Below are 22,231 nucleotides of genomic sequence, written 5' to 3' on the forward strand. Positions count from 1 at the left end.
CATTAAGTATTTATTAACAACACATGGCCAGTACTGTGACCTAGCCATTAACAGTTGTCTTAGTCACATTTACTATTGTCTTTCACCTCCATTTCTCTGTCAGATGGTAACCAATTGTGAACCACTCAAAATCATCTTAATTTTCACAATATAATCCCCCACCCTAATATAATTATTATTGATGGCAATTTTTGCTGCAGTCATCTTTTATAGTCTTTTTTTCCTTTCTGTAGATTTTTGCTGTAACAAGAGAGCCGGGATGACATTCTCATTGTTGGTTTATGCATTATTTTATCTGCCACATACAGGAATATTGTCAGAAACAACTTTTTAAGATTATCCTTATTTCAGACAAGATTATCCTTATTTCAGATAATCCTCCTGAAGAATCTACAGCATCTTGGAAAAATGCTCCATCAATGTTTTTGCCACCGAGCACAGCCCTTCTCAGTCAACCACTGTATCAAGGTACGTAACTGCATATAAAGCTTACTATTTTACATAACACTTACCATTTATAATTATGATTACTGACAGGAAAAGTAAAGGAATAAGTGAAAACTACAAAGTCACAAACAGAAACTGAGTGCATTAGTCTATTATGATATCTAAAATTCCATTACCTTTCCACGGCCAAATGAAATTTTGTTATATCCTGTAGGTCCTGTAGGCTGATGACCAGTGCTTTCCAGAGCAACAAAGTCATCAACATGAAGGGATGGTGGTCTGGATGTGTTCGGCGGGCGAGAGCGGAATGGATCACTTCTTGAATTCATTCCTCGGTTAAATGAACGACCTCTCATTGGTGCCACTGCAAATAATGATGGAGATGATCATGTTAAACCTCAGGTTAGTGAAGTACAGTTAATTCATATTAGCAAGCAAACATAAATGCAACAACTCCATAATCACTCGATCTAAATTTATTCACTTGTAAAATATATAAAAAATTTCAACCACTTTAAATGACGAAGACCCACATGCATAGTATCCTTGTAATTGCACACAAATGTAAAAAGAAAAGAAAAAGTCATCACTTACCAAAAGGTCTCCCTCTCTTATCTGGACGTATTGCAGCTGCACTGGGCTTGTATCTAGGTGGGGCTTTGCATAACTTTTGTGGTGTAAGTGTTTGAGCTCCCTGACCTTTCACTAATTTGTGCAAAGTTCCCAAGAGGTCATAGTCTCCAGCATATTGGCGGCATGTTTCCAGGAGGTTACTTGGTATCTGAAAAAAATCAGAAGCTTTTGCAACTCTTAAGTACTGAAAGAGAGTGCATTATATACAGTACAGTATGTACTGTATACTTCATATTAAAGAAATGCTGCGGTCTTTAAAAAAGAATAGTTTTGATATGATGGCCTAAAAAAGCCTATTATTTATGCTGCCAATTTCCAATAATACTTTGAAGAATCCATTATACTGTATATTGTTCTTATTAGCTTTATTTACAGATAAATTTTCTTGTTTTTTTAAACAACTACTTAAAATTAAATGAAAAACATTTTAGATCAAAACTAAAATTTTGGACAGTAAATTATCAGAAATATTTGTTCCCATCCCTGAAAATATAAAAATACCAAAATAAAATTTGAAAGAATAATGACTCACCATTTCCATTTCATCTGCATCTTCAAACACAGGAGGAACCAACCAGAATGACGGAATCTCATCATCAGCTACAGGAACGGTCCAAACTACCCGTGAAGCAAAGAGTGCTTGTAAAGTTTCCATCTCTGGGCCCGCTGGCTCGCTCAGTTCTGCAAGGGTCCAAATCATTCAATAATTCCACAAAAATGCAGTGACAATCTACAGTAGGTCCTTTCAAGGAGCATATGCACATATCATTAATATCTGTATCATGAAAAAATAAAAATGTATATAATCAAATTGGAAAATTATGTCCTCCCCTTTCTAAGATGCCAAACAATGAAAATACAGTACTGTATATACACTTTGCAAATGAAGTCGGTTTTACAAAGCTGATGAAATTCTTGATTTAAAACCTTATTTCTAATATTTGTTGCTAATTATGAAAAAAATTTCTATGCTTTCTTTTATATAACCATACTTCAACTTGGAAAAATGCTATAATAATGAATAACTTCAGTTCCAAGATTATTCCTAAAAGCAGTCCTTACACAAAATGTATGATTTAAACCACACAGTATGTACTTATCTTGGTAAACTTGAACAATTTTTGTTCAGAAACAGTAAAACATTTTCTAGATATACTGACCTTTACCTTCAGATGTGTAAGACTGATCTAGAATGTTGATCAACTGAGAAATATCTTCGTAAAGTGATTCCATGGTCTCTTCTTCGCAGCCTTCAGCCTACAAAAAAAAAAAAAAAAAAAAAAAAATAATGTTCAGTTCCCTTCAAAGCAAACATCTTAATGCTCTAGATAAATGAAATCATGCAATATCCTACTAAAAAGACAACACATGAAGATGGTTTGTGATTATCTAAAATGCTAACAGCTATTCTGCTAGACTGATGAATGGAAATGCTAACAGCTATGCTACTGAACTGATGAATAACTAATGAAAGCCAACAATTAATATCACATCTCCAAAGATTACATATGGGATAACTAAAACAATAACTCCATTAAAACCAAACAATCATAATTAGAATAATTCACAGTACTGAAATCTTCCAAATGTGGCTACTGAAAAGCAGAGGAAAAACAGCTAGAAAAACAATCACTGAATGAAAGTGTGTATGTGCATTTTTTCCCCATCTGGAAGCAGGAACAGCTGGCATAATCTTTTCAAGTATATCTCGTACAGCCACCAGGAAGGGGAAAGAAATGAGGGCATTTAATTATGACGGATGGAGTGATCTTGACTACTGGTCACCTGTGCCTTGGCAATGGTCAGAAATAAAATATTTTGATTAAAGAGTAACCCCTAGAAAAGTTGCTGCTTCTTGGATTGTGTACCTACGAATAACATGGCACAAGTTTACCTTATGTAAAAGTAACAGATTTATGGTGAAACAAATGCTTTGCTTTACTTCTACAAACATCTCATATACACTAATGTTTTTTTTTAAATCACAGATGGGATCCTTGTCAACACAAAGCCTCCAAGATCATAAACAAACTACTATAAATTAAATTTATTCTTATTAAATCGCAATAGCTGACCCATGAAAATGAACATACTCACCACCACTTGATTCTCTAAGAGTTTTAAAGGATGTATACGCTCCTTAATTTCATCCTCCCTCCTCTGGGGCTCTTCTCTTCTTATTACTTCCTCTTTTTTGACCTCCTCCTTCTTTGGTGGTTCCTTTTTCGTTTCCTCTTTCTTCACCTCTTCTTTTGTTTCTTCCTCAGTCTTAACTTGAGCTCCCTCAGCCTCTTCAGTCTTTGGATCTGCTTCACTCTTGTCTGTGGCTTCTTCTTCTTTTACAGCTGTTGCAGCTGTGGCAGCAGGAGTGGGGTCTTCTGCTGGTTCTTCTTTCACAACCTTCTCTTTCTCCTTTTCTTCCTTCTTAATTATTTCTTTCTTTTCCTGAGAATATTTGGAATACTGCATTTCAAGACCGCCTAGCTTCCAGCCAATGTAACTAGCTAATTCTGATGGCGTAACAAGCAGAGTTCGGGACACATGAGAAGATTCATCTGTTTCAATAAGAAGCTGACAAAATTCAAGGGCACCCTGGAGGGATGTTATATATTCTTGAGATTCTTTCCTGAATGATGAGCTGAGCCTCTTGAAAAGGCTGATCAGACAAGCTCTCTTTTTCTCCATCACACTGCAAAATAGTTCCAAATTAATAATACAGTAAATTACTCCCGGAGTTTCAATAAATTTTGTATGTCAAAAAGTGCAGCTGTTGACTGTATCACCCATACTCCAACAATAGTACAACATACAACTGGCACTGAAATTTACATACTATACTTAATTCTGGATTTGACATCTACTTTTCATCTCGGCTTAAAGTAAAATTAACAACTTGAGTCCATCAAACCTACACAGTCATGAGGGGGCCCAAAATGATAGCGAGGCATTATTCTTTTTCCATTGTTTAAAATATTTTTTGGCATTCACTCTTCTGTAAATTGTTACTGACTTTTAATCCTCTGACTCAAGAGATTTGGTAAAAAAACCAGAATACGATAACAGTAAAGACTACTTAAAACTTTTTTACATAGTGTAATCAGATGCTGAATCAGATTTCATAATAAGGTTGATAAACTCAGCATTCTGATTTTATACTATCTGATGGATTACAAGCTCTGATACAACAAAACAAATACATTCATTTCATAATTTGACTTCAAAAGCACAAAGTAATCTACTCCTCTGGATTAGAAAGAATGTACCATAAACTGCTCAGCTCTAATTAAGCCTTTTAAAAACATATGATTGATATGGAAAAAGTGGGTAACAAAGCTACTTAGTTGTATGCATGAATCAAGGAGAGAAGTGGATATGCTTGTTACAGTATAGAGTTCATAAACATCCTCTGTCTCAAGAATGTTCTATGACAGCTTTCTATATTGTTTTATGCTTTTGCTTGGTTAAATATCTAATTAAGGAATAAGAACTTTATCAGTGGAACCCTGGAAAATTCTAGGCCTTCCAATTTCAACATTTTTCATTCCAGTAAAATGAAGAGGACATTGCAAAACATTTGCATAAACTAATCAAAATATCCAAACTAAACTTTCTACATACCTTTTAATATGATAAAACCCGTAATCATGCTCCATTAGTCTCATCAGTGCTCTGAGTACTTGCTGTATTGACTGATGAGGACTGTGGAGGTTCCGAAGATGATCTATCAAAGCTTCAACTATAGGTACCAGTGTATCTTTGTTGGGTACGCCACTTAATGTTATAAGAGTTGGACCTGGATTAACTCCTTGCACATTTCCATCTTGCAAGTTGCAATCTTGTGTTACGTGCATTGCATTTTCATGATCACAGAGATACTGAATTATTGTCACTAAGCACTCTTGGGCTTGAACATGAGCATGAGATCCACTTGCAGCAACATTCAGAATACGACACCAAAGTGCAACGAGCCCCGAATATTTATCTTCAGTTTTGGCTGTTGCTGCTGCCAGAGTCGGGGAACCACCTCGCAACAGGTGCAGTATGGCTGCCTTTGTAGGGGCATGAGATACCAACAAAGCTAACATGTTCAGAACACGCACTGTCTGCAGTGAGCAAGGTCCAAAATCTTCGCCCGAAGCCCGCTGGTCTAAACGATGTGACTGAAGAACGAGGTCTAGAGTTGCACGAGCCACAAGAAGGGCCATAGGGGCTGCCAAGTCTGACAGAGCGACACACATCCGCCTCAGCAGGTGCATTAATGGTGGATAACTTGCCAGGCCTAACCGCATTATTATTTCATGAATGTTGGATGATAAACAATACAGGTGAGCACTCCACAGTTTGCGCAAATTGATTATCTGAGATGATTCCTCTTCAGAAAGTGGCACACGTGTTTGGATTGGCAACGGTAGAGGTAAAAGTTCTATAACCAAGTTAATTACTCCCATAAAAGTATGAGGCCCTGTCAGCAAATACTTGAACACCTGTAAAATAGAAAAATGAATTAAATCTGTATTTTATACAGTCTTGACCACACAAACCTTACACTACAAAGCAGAATTACTCAGCATAAAATAATTAATTTTGAAGCCCATTAATCACTTTTAGTCTTCTGTGCTCTCATCAATTCTGCATGCAATATGAATAAATGTAAAACACTGCAGTAAATTAAGGCGGTGAAATGTGCTTCATTTTCTCTTTGCTCTTGCTATAATTCATGTGGCAGACTGCACATCTGCTACAGCACACTCTGGCAGTAAATGACTGCTGCCTTAGCTATCATAATCTCACCTGACTTTCTGCTCACCTGAGAGGATGACTCAAGACTTCCATTTACTAATGAATCATTTCTTAGCCAAAACTGCAAGCTACCAGGTTTGTACTTTGGAATGATACCTACATGGGCATTACATAAATCACACAGGCATTCAAATTTACACAAGAAATCACTTTCTTGCCTTTACAAGAATCATTATCTCTTGTTTATTTCTGACATTAAAAAGTAACATGAAAATCTGCTAAATTCATTTTGGGAAAGAGTTGCTGAAAAACCCCAGCTGGTATTGCTGCAGTGTAACCTATCTATTAAACTATAAAGGCTAAAAATACCAATTCTTATATTATGTAATAATGAATCAGGAAGCTGCGAAAACTAAGCTTCCAGCAATACATTTAAAGGCCAAACCCTTGTACAAACTTGTACGATATGAGAATCTTTATGCAAAACAAAACTAAAAACTACCCTCAAGTCATAACTCAAAAAAACCAACATTCATTATCTCAAGAATGCAGGTCCTATTTCTTAATATTCTGAAGTAACAAAATAAGAAAATCCTATAACCATAAAAAATAAAATTAGCCATACCTCTGACATCATTTTGGTCCAAAGACTTTTGGCTAGCACTTCCTCTCCCTCTGTTTCAGAGTACACCGGCTGAGTATACACGAGCAATATACTAATCACTTCCTGTTGTAGTTCCTGAGCTTGAGAGATATACTGTGATCCCAATGGAAAGGACTGCAGTAAAAGATATGTCTGCACTAGAGGAACAATGGCAGTCAAATCTTTAAAGTTTGTATTTCTAGCTTGGATGACATATGTTAAAATATTCTTCAAAAGTTTCAGGGTTGGCTGAATAACTGCAAGAACCATTACCCCTTCTGAACCCATAAAATCTGATCCATGTACAGATGGTTGGGAGTACATTGAGCACAGCTTAGATAACAGATTGGTAAGATGCGTGTGACAGTCTGCTGAAAACAGCTGAACTGTAGCATATTTATACTTTAATTCTTCTATCAGTTCACCATTATGATCTTCTGGTAACAAATCTGATACAGGATATTTTGGCACTGTTAGATGCTGAATTATTCTTAAATGAGTCACTAATTCACCTGAAAACTTGTCAAGTTTTTCTATATGTTCCTTAAGATTATTTGATAAGGTAGACAGATTATCATATGTAAAGTTTTCAGCTGATTTTGTGATTGATAACCAAGGAACAATTTCACAAAACTTAGCATGCTCGTCCAATTTAGGGCCCTCTCGAGCTTCCTCAAGGTCCACAAGTTCCAGTATTTTTTCACCATACTGTTCCAACATCTCAACATTTTCTGAGAACTTTACCGTCAAATTCACAAGTTCAACTGCATAACCAAAGCAGGCTATCCTTGTGGGAGCATTATCTTGGTCATCTCCCGCTCCAAGTTTTAAATAAGGGAACAAAATTTCCAAGTTCCTGCCAACACTAAGAAGGGCAATAACAGCATGGCGACCAACACACGTAAGGAGCAAAGATGTCAGGCTATTAAAGTGTGCAACTGCTTGAGAGTAATCTGTGTTGTGTGATGAAGCCAGGAGAGCCAAAGAATCCAGCTGCATCATTGCATGGAATGTATAAACCATCTTCAGTCCAACCATATGAAGAGGGTTTTCTTCACTGTCACTGCTATCATCGCGCCCGTCTTCTCCCAGCTGAAACAACAAATGAAAAGACTTATAACCTCTATTGCTAGGAAAAATACATGGAACACAACTGACACACAAAAGTTTGAAGATGATGATAAGACTAAATGTGACAGGTTGTCCTTCTCAAACTAATTACAGTACAAGCAGACAAAATATCAAATTCACATACACACTTACGTCAAAAGGAAACATAAGAACATCTCGATTTAAAAACTTCAAATTCATACACAAACCTGTAACAAGCTCCTTGCAATATTTGTAATAATGAAGGGATAAGAAGCCATATAGCTGAGACCATGAGCAGACGACATGAGGCTATCAAGAAGATTCTTGATCCCGCCAATCAATGCACCACTCTGCACAGTGCCCAACCCTCCTAAAAGCACCATCAGGGATGTTAAGAGATCTCCACAGTCAAAAATTACATAGAGTTGTGGATAAGGATCATGGGGGTTCTTGGGAAGCTGGAACTGCTTTGACCCTGGAAGCCACCTGCAAAAAAATGCCATGTTTCACTTTGGTCATCACTGTGCTCCGAAACTTTCAATGTTTCAAATAGTAATTTATCACTTATCATAAACAAATTCAATATTTTCATGTTTCTAAATATTAAAATAGTTAAAATATATAGAGCTAAAACTGTGAATTCTTGGACTTTTTATCATAATGACTAAGAAATGAGAAGGAAAACCTAACAGCAAAACCAACCACTCTGGTAGAGGCTGACTAAGCATTATTTATGAATTTATGGTTCTTGATACAGATAAAGATGAACAATCTATCTTCATAAAAAAAAGTCATGAACATACATGAAAATGATTATCTTGAACAAATCTATTTAAGATCAAATGAAAATAACTGGTATGGCTGTTAAATGTCAATAAAGTAAAATGTAAGCCATATGTCGTAAGTAATACTGTATGCTCATTTCAATACTATACCCACCTATGTGGCTGAGCCAAGAGCTGATCTGCATATTTGTGCACTTTTAATATTTCCTGCAGACAAGAATTGATAGCATCAATAAGGGAATCTGGTATGGTCGCACTCCAATTGGGTGGTAGGTCAATACGGCCATCTACTTCATCCATATCCATAGAATCTTCTTCTGGATTAAGCTACAATAAGAAGAAAGGAATTAAAAAAGGCTTTACAGATTCGGAATGTATAACCTCCATCCATAACTTGGTCTAATACTACATTTTCGAATAATGACTGGCATTTGTGAAGACCACAAATGTGGGGAAATGCAATGGATAGATTTGTTTTCAAACAAATGACGCCTACAATTTTACAAAATAAATGACGCTTACAATTTTATAAGATAAAATCACACATGACAGTACTCTGTTAAGGGTTTCAAATGTGAGAACAACAGAGTTTCTTTATAGTTATAAGGGTAAAGCTTGAATATTCTGCACAACTTATATTGTAGAAAATCTTTGAAGATACAATTACTGTACAATGCCTTCTGGAGCATTTGAGTTCAACTCAAACCCTTAGCTGAAAGCAATAAATGATCAGCATAGCTGATCTCCTTTATCATCAATGTTGCAAGTTTCCAATGAAAGAAAAACCCATTACAGGAACACAATGACACTTGTACTTACCTCATCATTTCCTTTCAATTCCTCCTCCAAGTTGGGCAAGTGATTCAGCAACATCTTAGTGCTTTCCATGAGGTTCTGACATACTTCAAGGATGTGAATTTTTCTTATGATTGCTGATAATGCTACCTGAAATTAGCAAAATGTTCTAGCATCAGATATCAATGTTCCTATACCTCTGGAGTAAATTTAACATTAAAAAATAGTGATTCGGTTTGCAAAAAAATGTTGTACTGATAACCACCAATAAAACTTCTAATGCTGGTGAAAGCCAAACAAAATAATTTATATGTCTTCACTAAAAAGCCTAATCAATAAATTAAGCAAACAGAAACGTCATAAAAGAAAAGTATTGTAGCAACTGGGAGAATGACATGCCCTGTAAAATTACAGGTTTATAATTGTAGTTTAATCAGGCCACTAAGTCAAAATACTTAACTCTTAAACAACTGGGGTAAAAGGATTACACAAAGAAATTTTATTACCATCTATAGTACCATACAAAGTACACTGTAATTGGTACCACTGGCTATTGTAAAACTTGAGTTTGTATTATGTGTAGAAACATGTAGCTCTTGCTAAAGAAAAAATAACTCACTTTGGCTCTGGTCTGTTGAACATCAGTAAGCATCTCCAAGATAATTTCATACCAGTTCCTGCCTCTTTCTTCGCACTTTTCATCAGCTATTCCTAAGTAATACCTTAACCCCATGGGAGTCCTGGTGACTGAATCAAATGTCCTGAAAAAAAAAGAAATAGGAAAGGTATTTTCATGTTACGGTTTGTGTACAAGTATATAATATACATACTTATAGGACTGAAACTAACCACAGACAAGAATCAATGAAGTTTTGGTAAAAAGAAGGTTAATGTACAACTAGAATTAAGATATGAACAGGAATAAAATGGAATAAATTCACAGGACATTAAGAAATAACAGTGAGAAAAAACACATTTTACATATCTCTGAACTTCTAAGTTTTCCTCTTATTATCATTATTATTACTGTTATTTTTCTTCCCAAATAGTTACATAAATCCAACAAGTCAAACTTTATGGAAGTCTACAGCTTTTTCTTTTTTAATTCTGAATGTGACTCACAGTAGTAGACGCATAAAGAAAAACATTTTACATGTAATATATAACTGATGGTGAAACAACAAAACCATTCAGCTTCCAAGTGTAATATCTTAAAACATTATTTAGTGAAATGACATAAACTTCTAGAGGAGCAAATATGTACAGTTAGTGAATGATGTACTTGGATTTCAGTCACAAAATATATTAATCCCCTTTATTAAATCTAGCTACAGTATAAGTATCAACAACACCGAAGTGGAAACAGTTTAAAAATGAAAAAAGATGATATGACATACTTCAAAATAAGTAACTTGATGGAAAGTGCCATGTGAGGTTGATAATACAGTGCCTTCAGCTTGTCCATGATGTTATGGTCCAAAAGTACTTTAGTAATTTCATCTGAGCACTGCAGCATTAACTGTGTTAGGCGTACCCCGGCTTTTACATGGCGAATCTGTTAGGTTAAAAATATGGTCAATTATATTGTTGGTAAGATCAAGAAAAACAGAATAAATTTACAGGACAAAACATACATCAAATTATATAATGAACTTAATCAGAAAACAATTTAATGAGGCATCTTTGAACATTAGTTGGACTGTTAAATTTATAACAAAGCAAAAGTACCTCATGTTCAACTCGTATGAAACTAACCTTGTACACTGGCTGCTGCTGTGCAAGAGCTCTGTCAAAATTTACTCCTACATCAATCCAGTCGCAAATTGTGTCAAGTACTGCTGAAAAAAAATACAACCTACTGAGAATTTCATTTATATTTTAGTTCACGCTCTTTCCCTTTACTGTACCTCACCAAGGAACTGCAATACAATAAAAAAAACCTCATATCACCACAGCAATGTGCATAAAGCCTTCTTGTGTGGTTTCTTAAATTACATTTATTGTAATAATACAGAATTCTTCATCTTTTCAAGCATATAAAAGATATTCTTACCATCTCCATTTTTTGCCAAAAGATATGGAAGTCCTTTAGACAAAATCTGACAGACATGTTCTACACTCTGAACCCACTTTTCTCCAGCCTCCTCCCTAGCTTCTCCCGAGTCTGTTTCCAAGATATTTTCTTCAGGCATTTCTAAGGGAATTGGGACCTCTGCTAATAAGCTCTCAAGCTTGGATGCCTGCAAATCAAGATGATAAATTTAACAATATAAGAATGATTATTACCTAGTATTCATTATGTGCTCATGTATTTAGAGAACAAGCCCAAAAGGCCATTAACTTGCTATAAAAACTTCTGTATAAGAGAATCTTACTGTGTGGAAAGAGGAAAACAGCTAAGAAGTATAATAATTATGAAACATAAACTAATGTGATATTTTTACTTTAAAAAAGGCAAAAATGAGAAAATGACAAAATCATGACCAATGAGCCAAAACTTTATACTATCTGGTATACTAAATGAAAATGCTGGAAGGTCTAGAAAACAAAGTGGATTAGAAATAATTCTATGAAATTCCATAACAAAATAATGAGTCACAATATGTATCCCCATAGGTGATAATTATAGTCTTAATATAGTAATAATATAGTGGACTAAGATATAAAATCTTTAGATTTATTGTTGCTCCAAAGCAGTATTAATGAATAATAGGGATACATTATTTGATGTTATTTCCACATGTCCTAGAGTTTTTGAGATCTCTTATATAAATCTGATCCACATTGACTTACTTTGAGCTTTCAATATTCAAGTTAACGATAATTTTTTCAACTAAAATTTACCATAAAGGAAGATATTGTAATTCTGAAATACTATGACTTCCAGAATTTTTCTCTAATATATATATAATCATCACCATCACCACCAAAGACTTACCTGTCGCCAAACAGCAACATATATAAATAATCACCACAAACTCATCATTATGCTACTTTAACAAATGACAGACACCTGTAAAAATAGCTCACCTGAGAAGGTTCATCTTCCATTTCTTGCCCTTCAGTTTCAAACCTCGTTTTCCAATGCTGGTACTCTATCTGGAAATCGGTAAGAGTTGGGCTGAGCAAGTAGCCAAGCTCACCCATCTGGAAATGGTTAGGTGTGAAAGGTTTCAACCAGTCTTCCCATTCTTCAACAAACCATTCTTCTTCATACTGGTCTTCGGGCAAATCTTCTTCATCACTCATGATCTCTTCATAATCGTCAACCCCTGAAAAATACAAATGCCACATCAATTTCAACATAAAAAATGACACTGCAAGGTGGAATTGGAAGGGAAAACTGATTAGATAAGTGATAAACTCAGAATAATTCTAAATATTTAATGCCAGTTCACTTTAATCTCATTACTGAAACTTGAAAATAATCCACTGCATGGATTCTAAGTTTGAAAGTTGTGCCATATTTAAACGTGTTCCCCCTAAAAAAAAAAAAAATAGAACACACCCCACTCCCTAACAAATCAGTGTGAAACACCATACCTATATCTGGCGGTGCTTCATCAATGCAGATTTCATCCATACATCCTTCAGGTGGGTATTCTTCTTCCATTTCTGTATTATCAGGAGGGAGATCTGGAAGCTCTTCATCATCACTAATGGCCTCCATGTCCTCAGTGGGCAATGGGGGGAGAACACTTTGGGGTTCCGTAGGTTCAAAGTCTCTCTCCTTTTCCTGTGCCTCACGAAGCTCCCTCTCCCGAAGTTCTCGAGGTGTACCACTACGAGTGGCTTCTTCTCGTGACTCTCGCTCACGTACATCTCGAGGGACTGCTGAGATATTTGGATCTTCCCGAGTTTCTCTTTCATGGAAGTCTCGAGTAGTTCCTCCATGGCTTGCGTCTTCACTAAAGCTGTCCCCATGGAAGGGTGATACAGGGTGTGGTTGAACATCATGAGGTGTACGAGGGCGTCGAGCAGATTTGTCTGATCTCTCTGAGTGCCTTTCGTCCCTGTAAGCAATGCAACCATTTAACATTTCTTACCATCACTGAACATTCAATTTTCACTTCCAAAATAACAACTGCTTGGGAAAAGAAGATGCACTGCTAAAGATCCAATATCTTAATGACTATAACATCTCAAGAAATTTAATAATTTAGTTAGCAACATACTGATTTCAGCTAGGTTACTATAGCATACTTAACTTGATATATTTTTACTTCTTGTGGATCACTTAGCCATCTTCCACTTCACTAAGCAAAAAAAAAAAACTCAAAACACATTTCACTTTTCCTATCCCATCAATCAAGGTACTGTGATTCATTTCTATATTCATTAGTTTATTATAATTCACAGATTCTTATACAATAATGCTTGTTTACATACAAAGTTATGCTTTCTGAAAAAAACTTTGAGAAGAATCCTGAGTATTAAATGACATCAGTCCACTATAAATCCAGCTACAAGAGAAGTGGTAAGTCTTATCCATGTTGATAACTTTATTAAATAATTTGTTTAAAGACTGATATACCCCAATAACGGATAGTTGTTTGGTGTAGGGTGTATCCAATTAGGTATTACAAGGACAAACTGTGAGTGAAATACCAGGGAAAACCTAGAAGATACTGTGAAGGGTTTCTGATCTTACTGAATATCTCTAGGGCAAATTTCTCAATGTCCTATATATCTCTTTGGTACCAAAGGTGATATGACCAAGAGATAATAGGGTGCTTGAATTTAACAAACCTTCGTAGTCATCATCATTAAAAAATTTTGAGTAGGTAATAATGAAGAGAGGCTCATCTTTCAAAAATTAAATTTAGCTGCCTTGCATCAGCAGTTATAATTACTTCGTGAAAAAAATCACATAACGATATATATGACACCAGTAAACACTAACAAATAATATCTCTTACACATACATAATCTTCACATATTTAACCTACGAAACTAAATACAATTAAATCTAAAATACTGTACTAAAAACTTACTCGATGCTTCGTCTTCCCCTAGACGACGGCGGTTCCTGTGTGGGTTGGCGTTCCTCTTCCAATCGCTCCCTACTCTCCCGGCTGTGACGTTGTTCTCGATCCCTGTCTCTGTCTCTATCTCTATCTCTGTCTCTGTATCGGTCTCGCTCTCTGTCTCTGTCCCTGTCCTTCTCCTTATCTCTGCTGCTCTTTTCCTTTTCCCTATCTCTAGAGCGGTCTCTGTCCCTATCATAGTCTCTTTCTCTATCCCTCTCACGATCAAAGTCTCTGTCACGTTCTCTCTCCCTCTCGTGCTCTCCCTCCCTGCCACTGTCCCTCCTAGATTCCCTCCTCGAGCTGCTCCTTTCACTTCGCTCCCAAGACCTGTCTCTGCTCCTGGATCTTTCGGCTGATCTTCGCCTTTCCCTGTCTCTGTTATCTCTCTCCCCTCTTTCTCTTTCTCTCTCTCTTTCTCTTTCCCTGTCCCTCTCTCTTTCCCTGTTCTCCCCACGGCTAGTTCTCTGCTCTCTTTCTCTCTCCCGCTCGTGCTCCCTATTGAACTCCATGCGTTCGTCAGGCCACTGCTTCGATTCGTCATATTCTAGAGGTGACCTTGGAGGCTGTTGTAGGAAAGAGGGTTAAATGATAAAGTACTTATGTTAGTAAGTGCAATAACAATAAAATCATTACTTTAAACAAATATGCATGTTTCTGATACCATGAAATGAGTTCAGCAACAGTAATAATTCATGGTGTGTATCTGGGCAATAACAACAAAATATATTAATTTCATTCCTTGAAATCACTTGACATCAGAAGCACCCATCATTTTACCAAATATATGGTTATGAATCACATAGATAATCATTTTACCTGTTAAGAACTATGGTCAAAATATTTAGCATAATCAAAATTATCTAAAAAGGAATGTTTACTCCCAACATTAGTACTATATGTTGGCATAACACTGCAAAAGCTGTATTGCTATAAAGCCACAAAATCTATATGCAATAAGATATTACCCATAACAGAAAAAAAAATACACAAGTCTTACAGTCCAGAAACATGAAATTCACTTCACCGAAAGTGAATGTTAATCACCCAATCAGGAATTACTGAGAAGCTCTAAACAAAGTACATGAAAAACAGCAATTTCTGGACGTCTTACCAACTGGATGGAGTAAAAAATGAATATTTAGTTACCCCAAACATAAAATCAAGCTTAGGGAACTACATAAGCTCATTTTAATTTTTTTTAAACAATGTTTTATTCATACATAGCTCACATTCATGTTCCTTGAATATCACGACTTTGAAAAAAGAACATGCTTTTTCATATGTTAAAAGTGTTGTGGCATAGTTTTCCAGGCCAGTTTGGATACCACATTGCTTTATATGCAGTGCTAGTTACTTAGAATCAGTTATTTCCTAGATGAGAAATGGGTAGTACGCACTCTTCCAATCACCCTCTGTAACAACTGCATTGCAATGCCAATCAACAAGGCTGAGAATGGTTACTAGTGGGAAATTAAGTATTATATTCAATAAAGTCTTGTACCTTGAATACATTCAACCATAAGGGCTTGTTACCCATAAGAGATAGAAATTACATAACTTAAATCAAGCACAAATTTGAAACTAGTGTATCACCAAAATCTGCTCCTCCCCGCCCCCACCCAACTCATTACACTGTCCTGTACACATAAATAGCAATGACTATAAGTAACTTATGACTGTTAGATGATGAATAATTTTAAAAGGGTAACTCACCAATATGATAATGATACATGTCAACATAACACAGAGACTAAAAAGTTACTTGAAGAAATGAAGTAATGCGCCATACAAGACATGTCACTAAAATCTGCACCTTGTTCCTTGTTCTGTCTCAATTATGCTGTGATGATAATAGGCTGTGTTTCCATATCATTACTTGGCAGATAAGCATCACATTTCAATCCTATATCTCACAGTACTCAGATTCCCTCCATGTTTTAAGGGCTGGGTTTAGAGAATGGGAACTAAAATTCCAGATTCTTATGAACTGAATCTACAGCATTCATATTGAATTTCTCTAATATCATTACAAAAATGGGTGAAATGTAATCAGAACCCATACACAACATGTAACTTTGATGGCTGTATAATAGGGGCTGAAGAAAGCATCAAACAAGAACATACAACAGTCTCCTGAAACTGAAACTATAAGAGAGTATGGAAAGATGGAAAAATGGTGTTTATGGATGAATCCCAGGTACTTCAGCAAAGAGAGCCATTCAGTGTCATTATGAACAATCACAGACAGAAACCAATATGGGTGGCATGATCATGTACACACACATTCAACCAAAACCAACCATAAAAGGCAGTCCTTCCTCTTATATGAGTCCACCACAGTTCATTCACTGAATTTGGGAGCTCTTCCTCAAAAGGTAAATCAAATAAAGCAAGTTTTCAAAACAGACTGATAATTCAAAACACAAAACACATGAAAACAACAACATACAAATAAAGAAAGCTAAATCTTCAAACACATAAATAAAGATACAAGCGAAGGGAAACAGGTTATATGAATAGAGTACAAGGACAGCAAAATTAGACATGGTGTTGTTATAATCACGCCAAACAAAAGTGAGTCCTGGTAAATGAATACATGGATAGTTATTAGAGATACTAGTTACACAGAGATAAAAGGTAAAATGTATGAGATAAAAGTAAATGATGATAACATTTTCTGATACATTACAAAATGCATGCAAGAATGATGGAAAGCAGGCCATCAAATAATAAATACATGCAGACCTGGACTTTGCCCCAGGAAAAAGGTTAAGCCACTGTTTTCAAAGAGCTCAACCATCCCTAACTTGTACATCTACCTCACCTTAACAGCTTTTACAAACATCCCAAACAGAGAAACAGTAAAATTCACGAATATGATGGGCAATAGATGGACTGAAATTAGGATGACAATTATAGAAAAAATGTAGAAATATATACCAGAAGCAGTAAGGCACTAAGTAGCAAAAGAGCTTTGTCTAAACTTTGAAGCATCATCAACAATAACACTGCCAGCAGGAATATTCCAGAGAAAGACAGACCCTTGGCAACATCCTCTCCCTCCTCCTCATATCAGCCATCTTGCAGTCACCCTACCAGCATGTGTCACGGCCTCAATTGTCAAGAGATTGGGGCCTTTGTGACTAGTCATCTTGCTTTCTTTTGCTGTCTCTTGGAGTTTTTTTGTGCTCTTGCAATGAAATTATAATTCCTCTTCTTTGTTTTTTCTTACTCACTGGCTTAGTGCTCATCTAAGACGTCCTATCAGCTCAGCAATGGTTACACATCCCTCCCTCCTTCATTTACTCCTTTAAGCTGGGTGTAAAATTTGTATGGCCAACGCAAATTCCAGTCAAGTTCATGCTTGCTCATTGTTCTGAACTCTCATAATGGAGAAGGTCTCATCCATGTTCTGCCTACTATTTCACACATTTTCAACAGTTATCAGACTCAGTTCACCTGCCCTACTTTGCCATTTTACAACATACGTAAAAGAAAGGGGTTGTATTATGTACAAACACATAAGTATAAGACACCATTGTACTTCACATTTATGCTATATAGCAGTGTATGGTCTCTACAGACAACTCTACCATAAAAAAAGAATGCGTCATAATTACAATAAACTGAATGCCTTACCAGAAAAACATAAAAAAGAATGCGTTATAATTACAGTAAACTGAATGCCTCACTAGAAAAACATTCTCATAACCAGAGAATCACAAAAATAGAAATGCACGTAAAATTGCAAGCACCTTACTTCAGACTTAGTACCACAGAAAAAAAGATACCAAATGTCCCTTTAATCGTGCTGTGCTTGCTGCTAATTGAAAAAGAATTACTACCTATATACTAATGGATGCATTTACTGGCTACTGTGAATTGAAAATACTTGAAATAGAAACTGATAACATAAATAAAAACTGATTATCTATATGATTCATACCAAGTTCACCTTACATCTAAATTTCAAGTCAAAATACTTCTTCATCAATATTATCAATTGCATTACTACAGTATATCAAGACAGAAAAGTATTGTATTAAATGCATTATCTCTAACCATGGTGAATTACGAGAATTCTAAAACTTATACAGAATACGAAAAGGAATAAAAAAATTTCTTTGTGTAAACGCTACAAGTAAAGGAAGTGCAGAAGTCATCTCCCACAATGGTATGATCTTTCTAACCTTAGTTTCCCATTCTGGCTGGGCATCCTCTGAAGGATCATGAGAAAATGGCTGCTGCTTGCGCTGTAGAAATAAACGCTAATGACAGGCATGCAATATTAACTAAAACAAAAAAATCAGATAACAGCATTCGTAATGAAGAGCATGCTTGGAAGTTACACAATATAATTTCCATAAACTCAGAATAATGAAATACGATACAGAAATTTCTATCTTTACATACTACATGGAAACAAATAATAATAATGATGATCTACAGTGAAAAGACAGGAGTAACATACAATCTCACTTACACATTCTTGAGTGTCCTCCAGCCAATCCCTAATGCGTTCATGCGTGTTGACCTTTTCGGGAGGTGGCTGGGGTACAACTTCGCTCCGTTTCGTAGACTTGGGAGGCGACGGTTCGCGCTGGACTTTAGTCAAGTGACCATAAACGGCAAGGGTGATAGCATTGTAGTTACCTCTGAGAAGCAAGCCGTCTGTTGGAACCTAAAACAAGAGTGCACGCAAAAGTGGACATTTTTAAAGTTTACCTCGAAATCTACCTTCTTGCTGCAACTTACATAAACTTAAATTTTCATACCACAAAATCTATTATTCATATGCATAACCATTTTAAAATCAACATGAGAAACAAGCGAGAAAAAGATATATAATCTTTAATTTTACATTACAGAAAGGCTAACGTCAACTGCCATAGGCAGTTTTAACTCCTGGAGAGCTTTAGAGACATAAAGAAAAGGATCATGAACAGTCCAGAGAATATCTGTCTTGTTTATTGGCCAACATTTTGGGAATCATCTCATTTCAAGGACACTCAAGAACATAAATATATTTAAACATAAGTATAAGCCAGCTTTAAAACCATTTTTATATAAAACTGCCAAAGAAATTAAACTCCTTCCAAAAAATATCAATCAATAGCCTTTACAATATCTACATTTAGTCACTCTAACCAATTCATTAAACAAACCTATTAAATGACAGAAAATAATAAATGACTGAAAAGCGCATGACACCAGCAGGCTAGTGTTAGCCCATTGTAATTAAATACTGTACCAAATTTTGAATACCCTGTATATATGATATAACAAACTTTCTTTACCTTCTTTTCAAAATCCATTTGAATGTTTCCATGTTGATTGTACTGTAGAGAACCAACACTTTCAAAAGTTCCTGCTCCACGTTTGCTGAGATCATTGACGAAAAACTCTATTTCAAACTGGCTTGGATTTGTTGCTCTGGAATTCGTCAAGAAAACCAATGATCAATCTTATTCATCATAACTGGATATTTAATGAAGATGACAAGACACACAGTTACCCTGAGGTTTCAAGCAATAGATCAGGCTGTCCTGAATGAAAACCATGGCCTGCACTGGTGTTTCATTTGCACAAAATTTTGAAAGTTTTTTTTAAGTAATTTGTATTTTTCTGTTTCTCTTCCAATAAAAACTGAATTAGGCAGCAAAAGAAATAGAGGATTCCACCTCCAGGAAGAAGATTTTTCTAATGTAACAAGCTTCATGTTCCACTCTCACTGCTAATTTGCACAGCTGAACAGGCAGTTCAAATTTGGTATTAGTCTACTTACCACAAATAAAGAAAATTAATATTATGAAACAACGGTTTAAATCTAAAAAAACTAATCATTTAGAGGCCAAATTTTTTGTAAACCAATCATACTTCATGGGAACACAACATTACCTGCAGGCAATGTAATATACAGAAGGCAACTCACCCAAGACGTACACCGCCAGGAAAATCAGCTTGAACTCTTGCTCCTAGTGGTATGGCTCTGATCTCAGTCACTTGTACTGGTCTGGGGAACTGGACTAAATCAAGCTGTACTTTCTGTGGTGGAGCAGAAACAAACAGAACATTACAAAACATGGTAAGGTTCTACAGAAAGAAAATCTACACTTCACAGCATAAAACGAATGAGTTGGGGTTATAGAAATGTAAAAATCTTCCTAGCAAAATTCAAATTTTAAAGTGATTAGTATTTTTCCTAGGTATACAAAGAGTAGCCTTTTATATAGGAAAAAAGTCACCGAACTTGGTAACAAGGTATTCAACGGGTGATTATGGGGAGGAGGGAGGAATGCACTCCCTAACCTACCATCACCAAGCGCTTTTTCCTTCGGCATCAGGGACTGAGGTGGCTGAGGTGGAAACTGAGACAAATAGCCCTACTTTGTATTTTTGTCCAAATCTATCCCCAGCCAAAGCTAGCCTACCACGTACGATAAAAGTGGCCTACAGTGGGCCTAATGGAAAACATCATTCACAAGATGGCCTAAATTGTATTAAAGAGCACTGTTAAACCTATAACTCTATTAGGGAAGTTTCGATCTTCTTCTGAGGCCGATTTACGATTGTTTCTGGTTTCCGAAAGAGCTAACGTCATGGAAATAAAAAATGAGTGTTTGTTGACATAACAAATTAACCTGGCCTACCCAAAACACACTCAATTGCTGCATATATCAGGATTCAAACAGCCTGAATATAGATGGCTTGAGGTTTTGAGCGTTAAATTTGTTTTTCACAAAATTAAGCCCCAAAAATGTCAAAGCATACCGGTCCGGTTCCATAGGTCAGGCTATGGATAAAATGACACTTTTCTCCCTCCATATCTTTACACTAATAACCTCGTATACACAACTGTATCTTATATTTAATCACCATTTCTTATTATATAAATTACTTACGTCACTAGCTTCATGGGAAAAAGTATCGAAAAACAGTAGTTCATTCATGTTGTGCCGATAAACTCATTACAACCAGACGACAACAACATGAATTGTTTACTCTCCGGAATACGAAGCTAGCGAACAGATATGAGACTATCAGACTTCATAGCAGCAAACTCCTTACGTAGCTGTCAACTACAAACAGCTAACAGCCAATCTAAATTCTCAGAATAAACGCAATATCAAAAGGTTAAATATCAACAAACTGAAAGACTACTAGTGATTAGAGACTTCATCGGTAATCACCGATAAACTCATAATTACAACCAGACGTCAGCAACACATTTTTCTCTCTTGAATACGAAGCTAGCTAATAGCCTCAGACTATCAGACTTCATAGCAGCAAACACACCATGCGAAGCTATTAACTAAAAAGTTTCACACATAATCAAGAATAAAAGGACTGTCAGAAATTTAAATATCAAGAGATTCTTTTTATACAAATCTTCGAGGATAATTATTGAAGGCGCCCTGTGAAACCAGCAAATTCATCTGCCATATACACAATGGTTCAGAGACGTTTTGAGATTCCTAGGCCTACTCCATATTAACGTCTGGTCCAAACTGTTATTAACACTTACTCCCATTATAAGGAAATCCTCAGTTTTTCCTTGAATGACTTGATATTTTCACTTTTCATAATATCATGTAGGAGATTACTGTACAGACCTGGGGCAGTAAATTCATTTAAGGCAATAAAACCAACATTCGAAGTGCATCTTAGCTCAAACAATTTGAAACCAATGTAAGAGCCCCAAAACACGTGTGTGTTCGTGTGTTGGTCGATCGTCATCATCGGAGTCGACAGGACAAAACAGTCTTCCAAAGGAACTCGATTTCAACCATATTTTAGTCTGTTTCTCCTTAAGCATTGTTGTCTTAATGTATATCACCACTTATAAAGCATTCTAATCATGTACTCATAATGTTCCAAAATCTTCTGTATCAAACTGTGTGTATGTTTCTGTTTGTGAAGACGAGGTCTCTCCATTTCAATTTATTATGCTAATTGTATCCATTAATCTGTCTTGAATCTCATGCAATTGGCCATATGTAGAATTTCCTGACCCTTCCACTGATGTTGTTTCATCCCGTATGTTAAATGTTGATATCGCCATCTGT

General features: G+C 35.9%; 1 protein-coding gene and 1 long non-coding RNA gene across 15 annotated transcripts in view; one reads left to right on the forward strand and one right to left on the reverse strand.

Annotated features, from left to right (window-relative positions):
- Window positions 1-1,891, forward strand: part of LOC136850808 (uncharacterized) — a 20,815-nt gene extending 18,924 nt beyond the window's left edge. For 8 of the 10 annotated variants that reach the window (XR_010856747.1, XR_010856751.1, XR_010856750.1 and 5 more), the window contains 3 exons: window positions 373-468; window positions 662-849; window positions 1,645-1,891. This is a non-coding gene — a long non-coding RNA (uncharacterized lncRNA). Of the gene's footprint in view, window positions 1-351; window positions 469-661; window positions 850-1,644 lie in introns of all 10 variants that reach the window. The other 2 variants (XR_010856752.1, XR_010856756.1) reach the window with 2 other exon arrangements.
- The window catches only part of vir (VIR_N domain-containing protein), a 22,740-nt gene extending 1,501 nt beyond the window's left edge, over window positions 1-21,239 (reverse strand). The window contains exons 1-22 of one of the 5 annotated variants that reach the window (XM_067124821.1): window positions 21,068-21,201; window positions 20,098-20,210; window positions 19,463-19,598; window positions 18,649-18,846; window positions 18,356-18,418; window positions 14,130-14,728; window positions 12,679-13,148; window positions 12,166-12,407; window positions 11,189-11,375; window positions 10,891-10,970; window positions 10,533-10,690; window positions 9,755-9,896; window positions 9,160-9,285; window positions 8,495-8,667; window positions 7,783-8,041; window positions 6,446-7,555; window positions 4,699-5,564; window positions 3,178-3,769; window positions 2,241-2,337; window positions 1,613-1,761; window positions 1,042-1,228; window positions 624-811 (exon numbers count right to left, since the gene is read on the reverse strand). In XM_067124821.1, coding sequence (XP_066980922.1) covers window positions 624-811; window positions 1,042-1,228; window positions 1,613-1,761; window positions 2,241-2,337; window positions 3,178-3,769; window positions 4,699-5,564; window positions 6,446-7,555; window positions 7,783-8,041; window positions 8,495-8,667; window positions 9,160-9,285; window positions 9,755-9,896; window positions 10,533-10,690; window positions 10,891-10,970; window positions 11,189-11,375; window positions 12,166-12,407; window positions 12,679-13,148; window positions 14,130-14,728; window positions 18,356-18,418; window positions 18,649-18,846; window positions 19,463-19,598; window positions 20,098-20,210; window positions 21,068-21,115 — 6,183 coding nt within the window. In that variant the 5' untranslated portion in view covers window positions 21,116-21,201. Of the gene's footprint in view, window positions 1-623; window positions 812-1,041; window positions 1,229-1,612; window positions 1,762-2,240; window positions 2,338-3,177; window positions 3,770-4,698; window positions 5,565-6,445; window positions 7,556-7,782; window positions 8,042-8,494; window positions 8,668-9,159; window positions 9,286-9,750; window positions 9,897-10,532; window positions 10,691-10,890; window positions 10,974-11,188; window positions 11,376-12,165; window positions 12,408-12,678; window positions 13,149-14,129; window positions 14,729-18,355; window positions 18,419-18,648; window positions 18,847-19,462; window positions 19,599-20,097; window positions 20,211-21,067 lie in introns of all 5 variants that reach the window. The other 4 variants (XM_067124819.1, XM_067124820.1, XM_067124823.1 and 1 more) reach the window with 4 other exon arrangements.
- Window positions 21,240-22,231: the final 992 nt, after the last annotated feature.

Source organism: Macrobrachium rosenbergii, chromosome 22 (assembly GCF_040412425.1).
Source record: "Macrobrachium rosenbergii isolate ZJJX-2024 chromosome 22, ASM4041242v1, whole genome shotgun sequence".
Classification (NCBI taxonomy): domain Eukaryota; kingdom Metazoa; phylum Arthropoda; class Malacostraca; order Decapoda; family Palaemonidae; genus Macrobrachium; species Macrobrachium rosenbergii.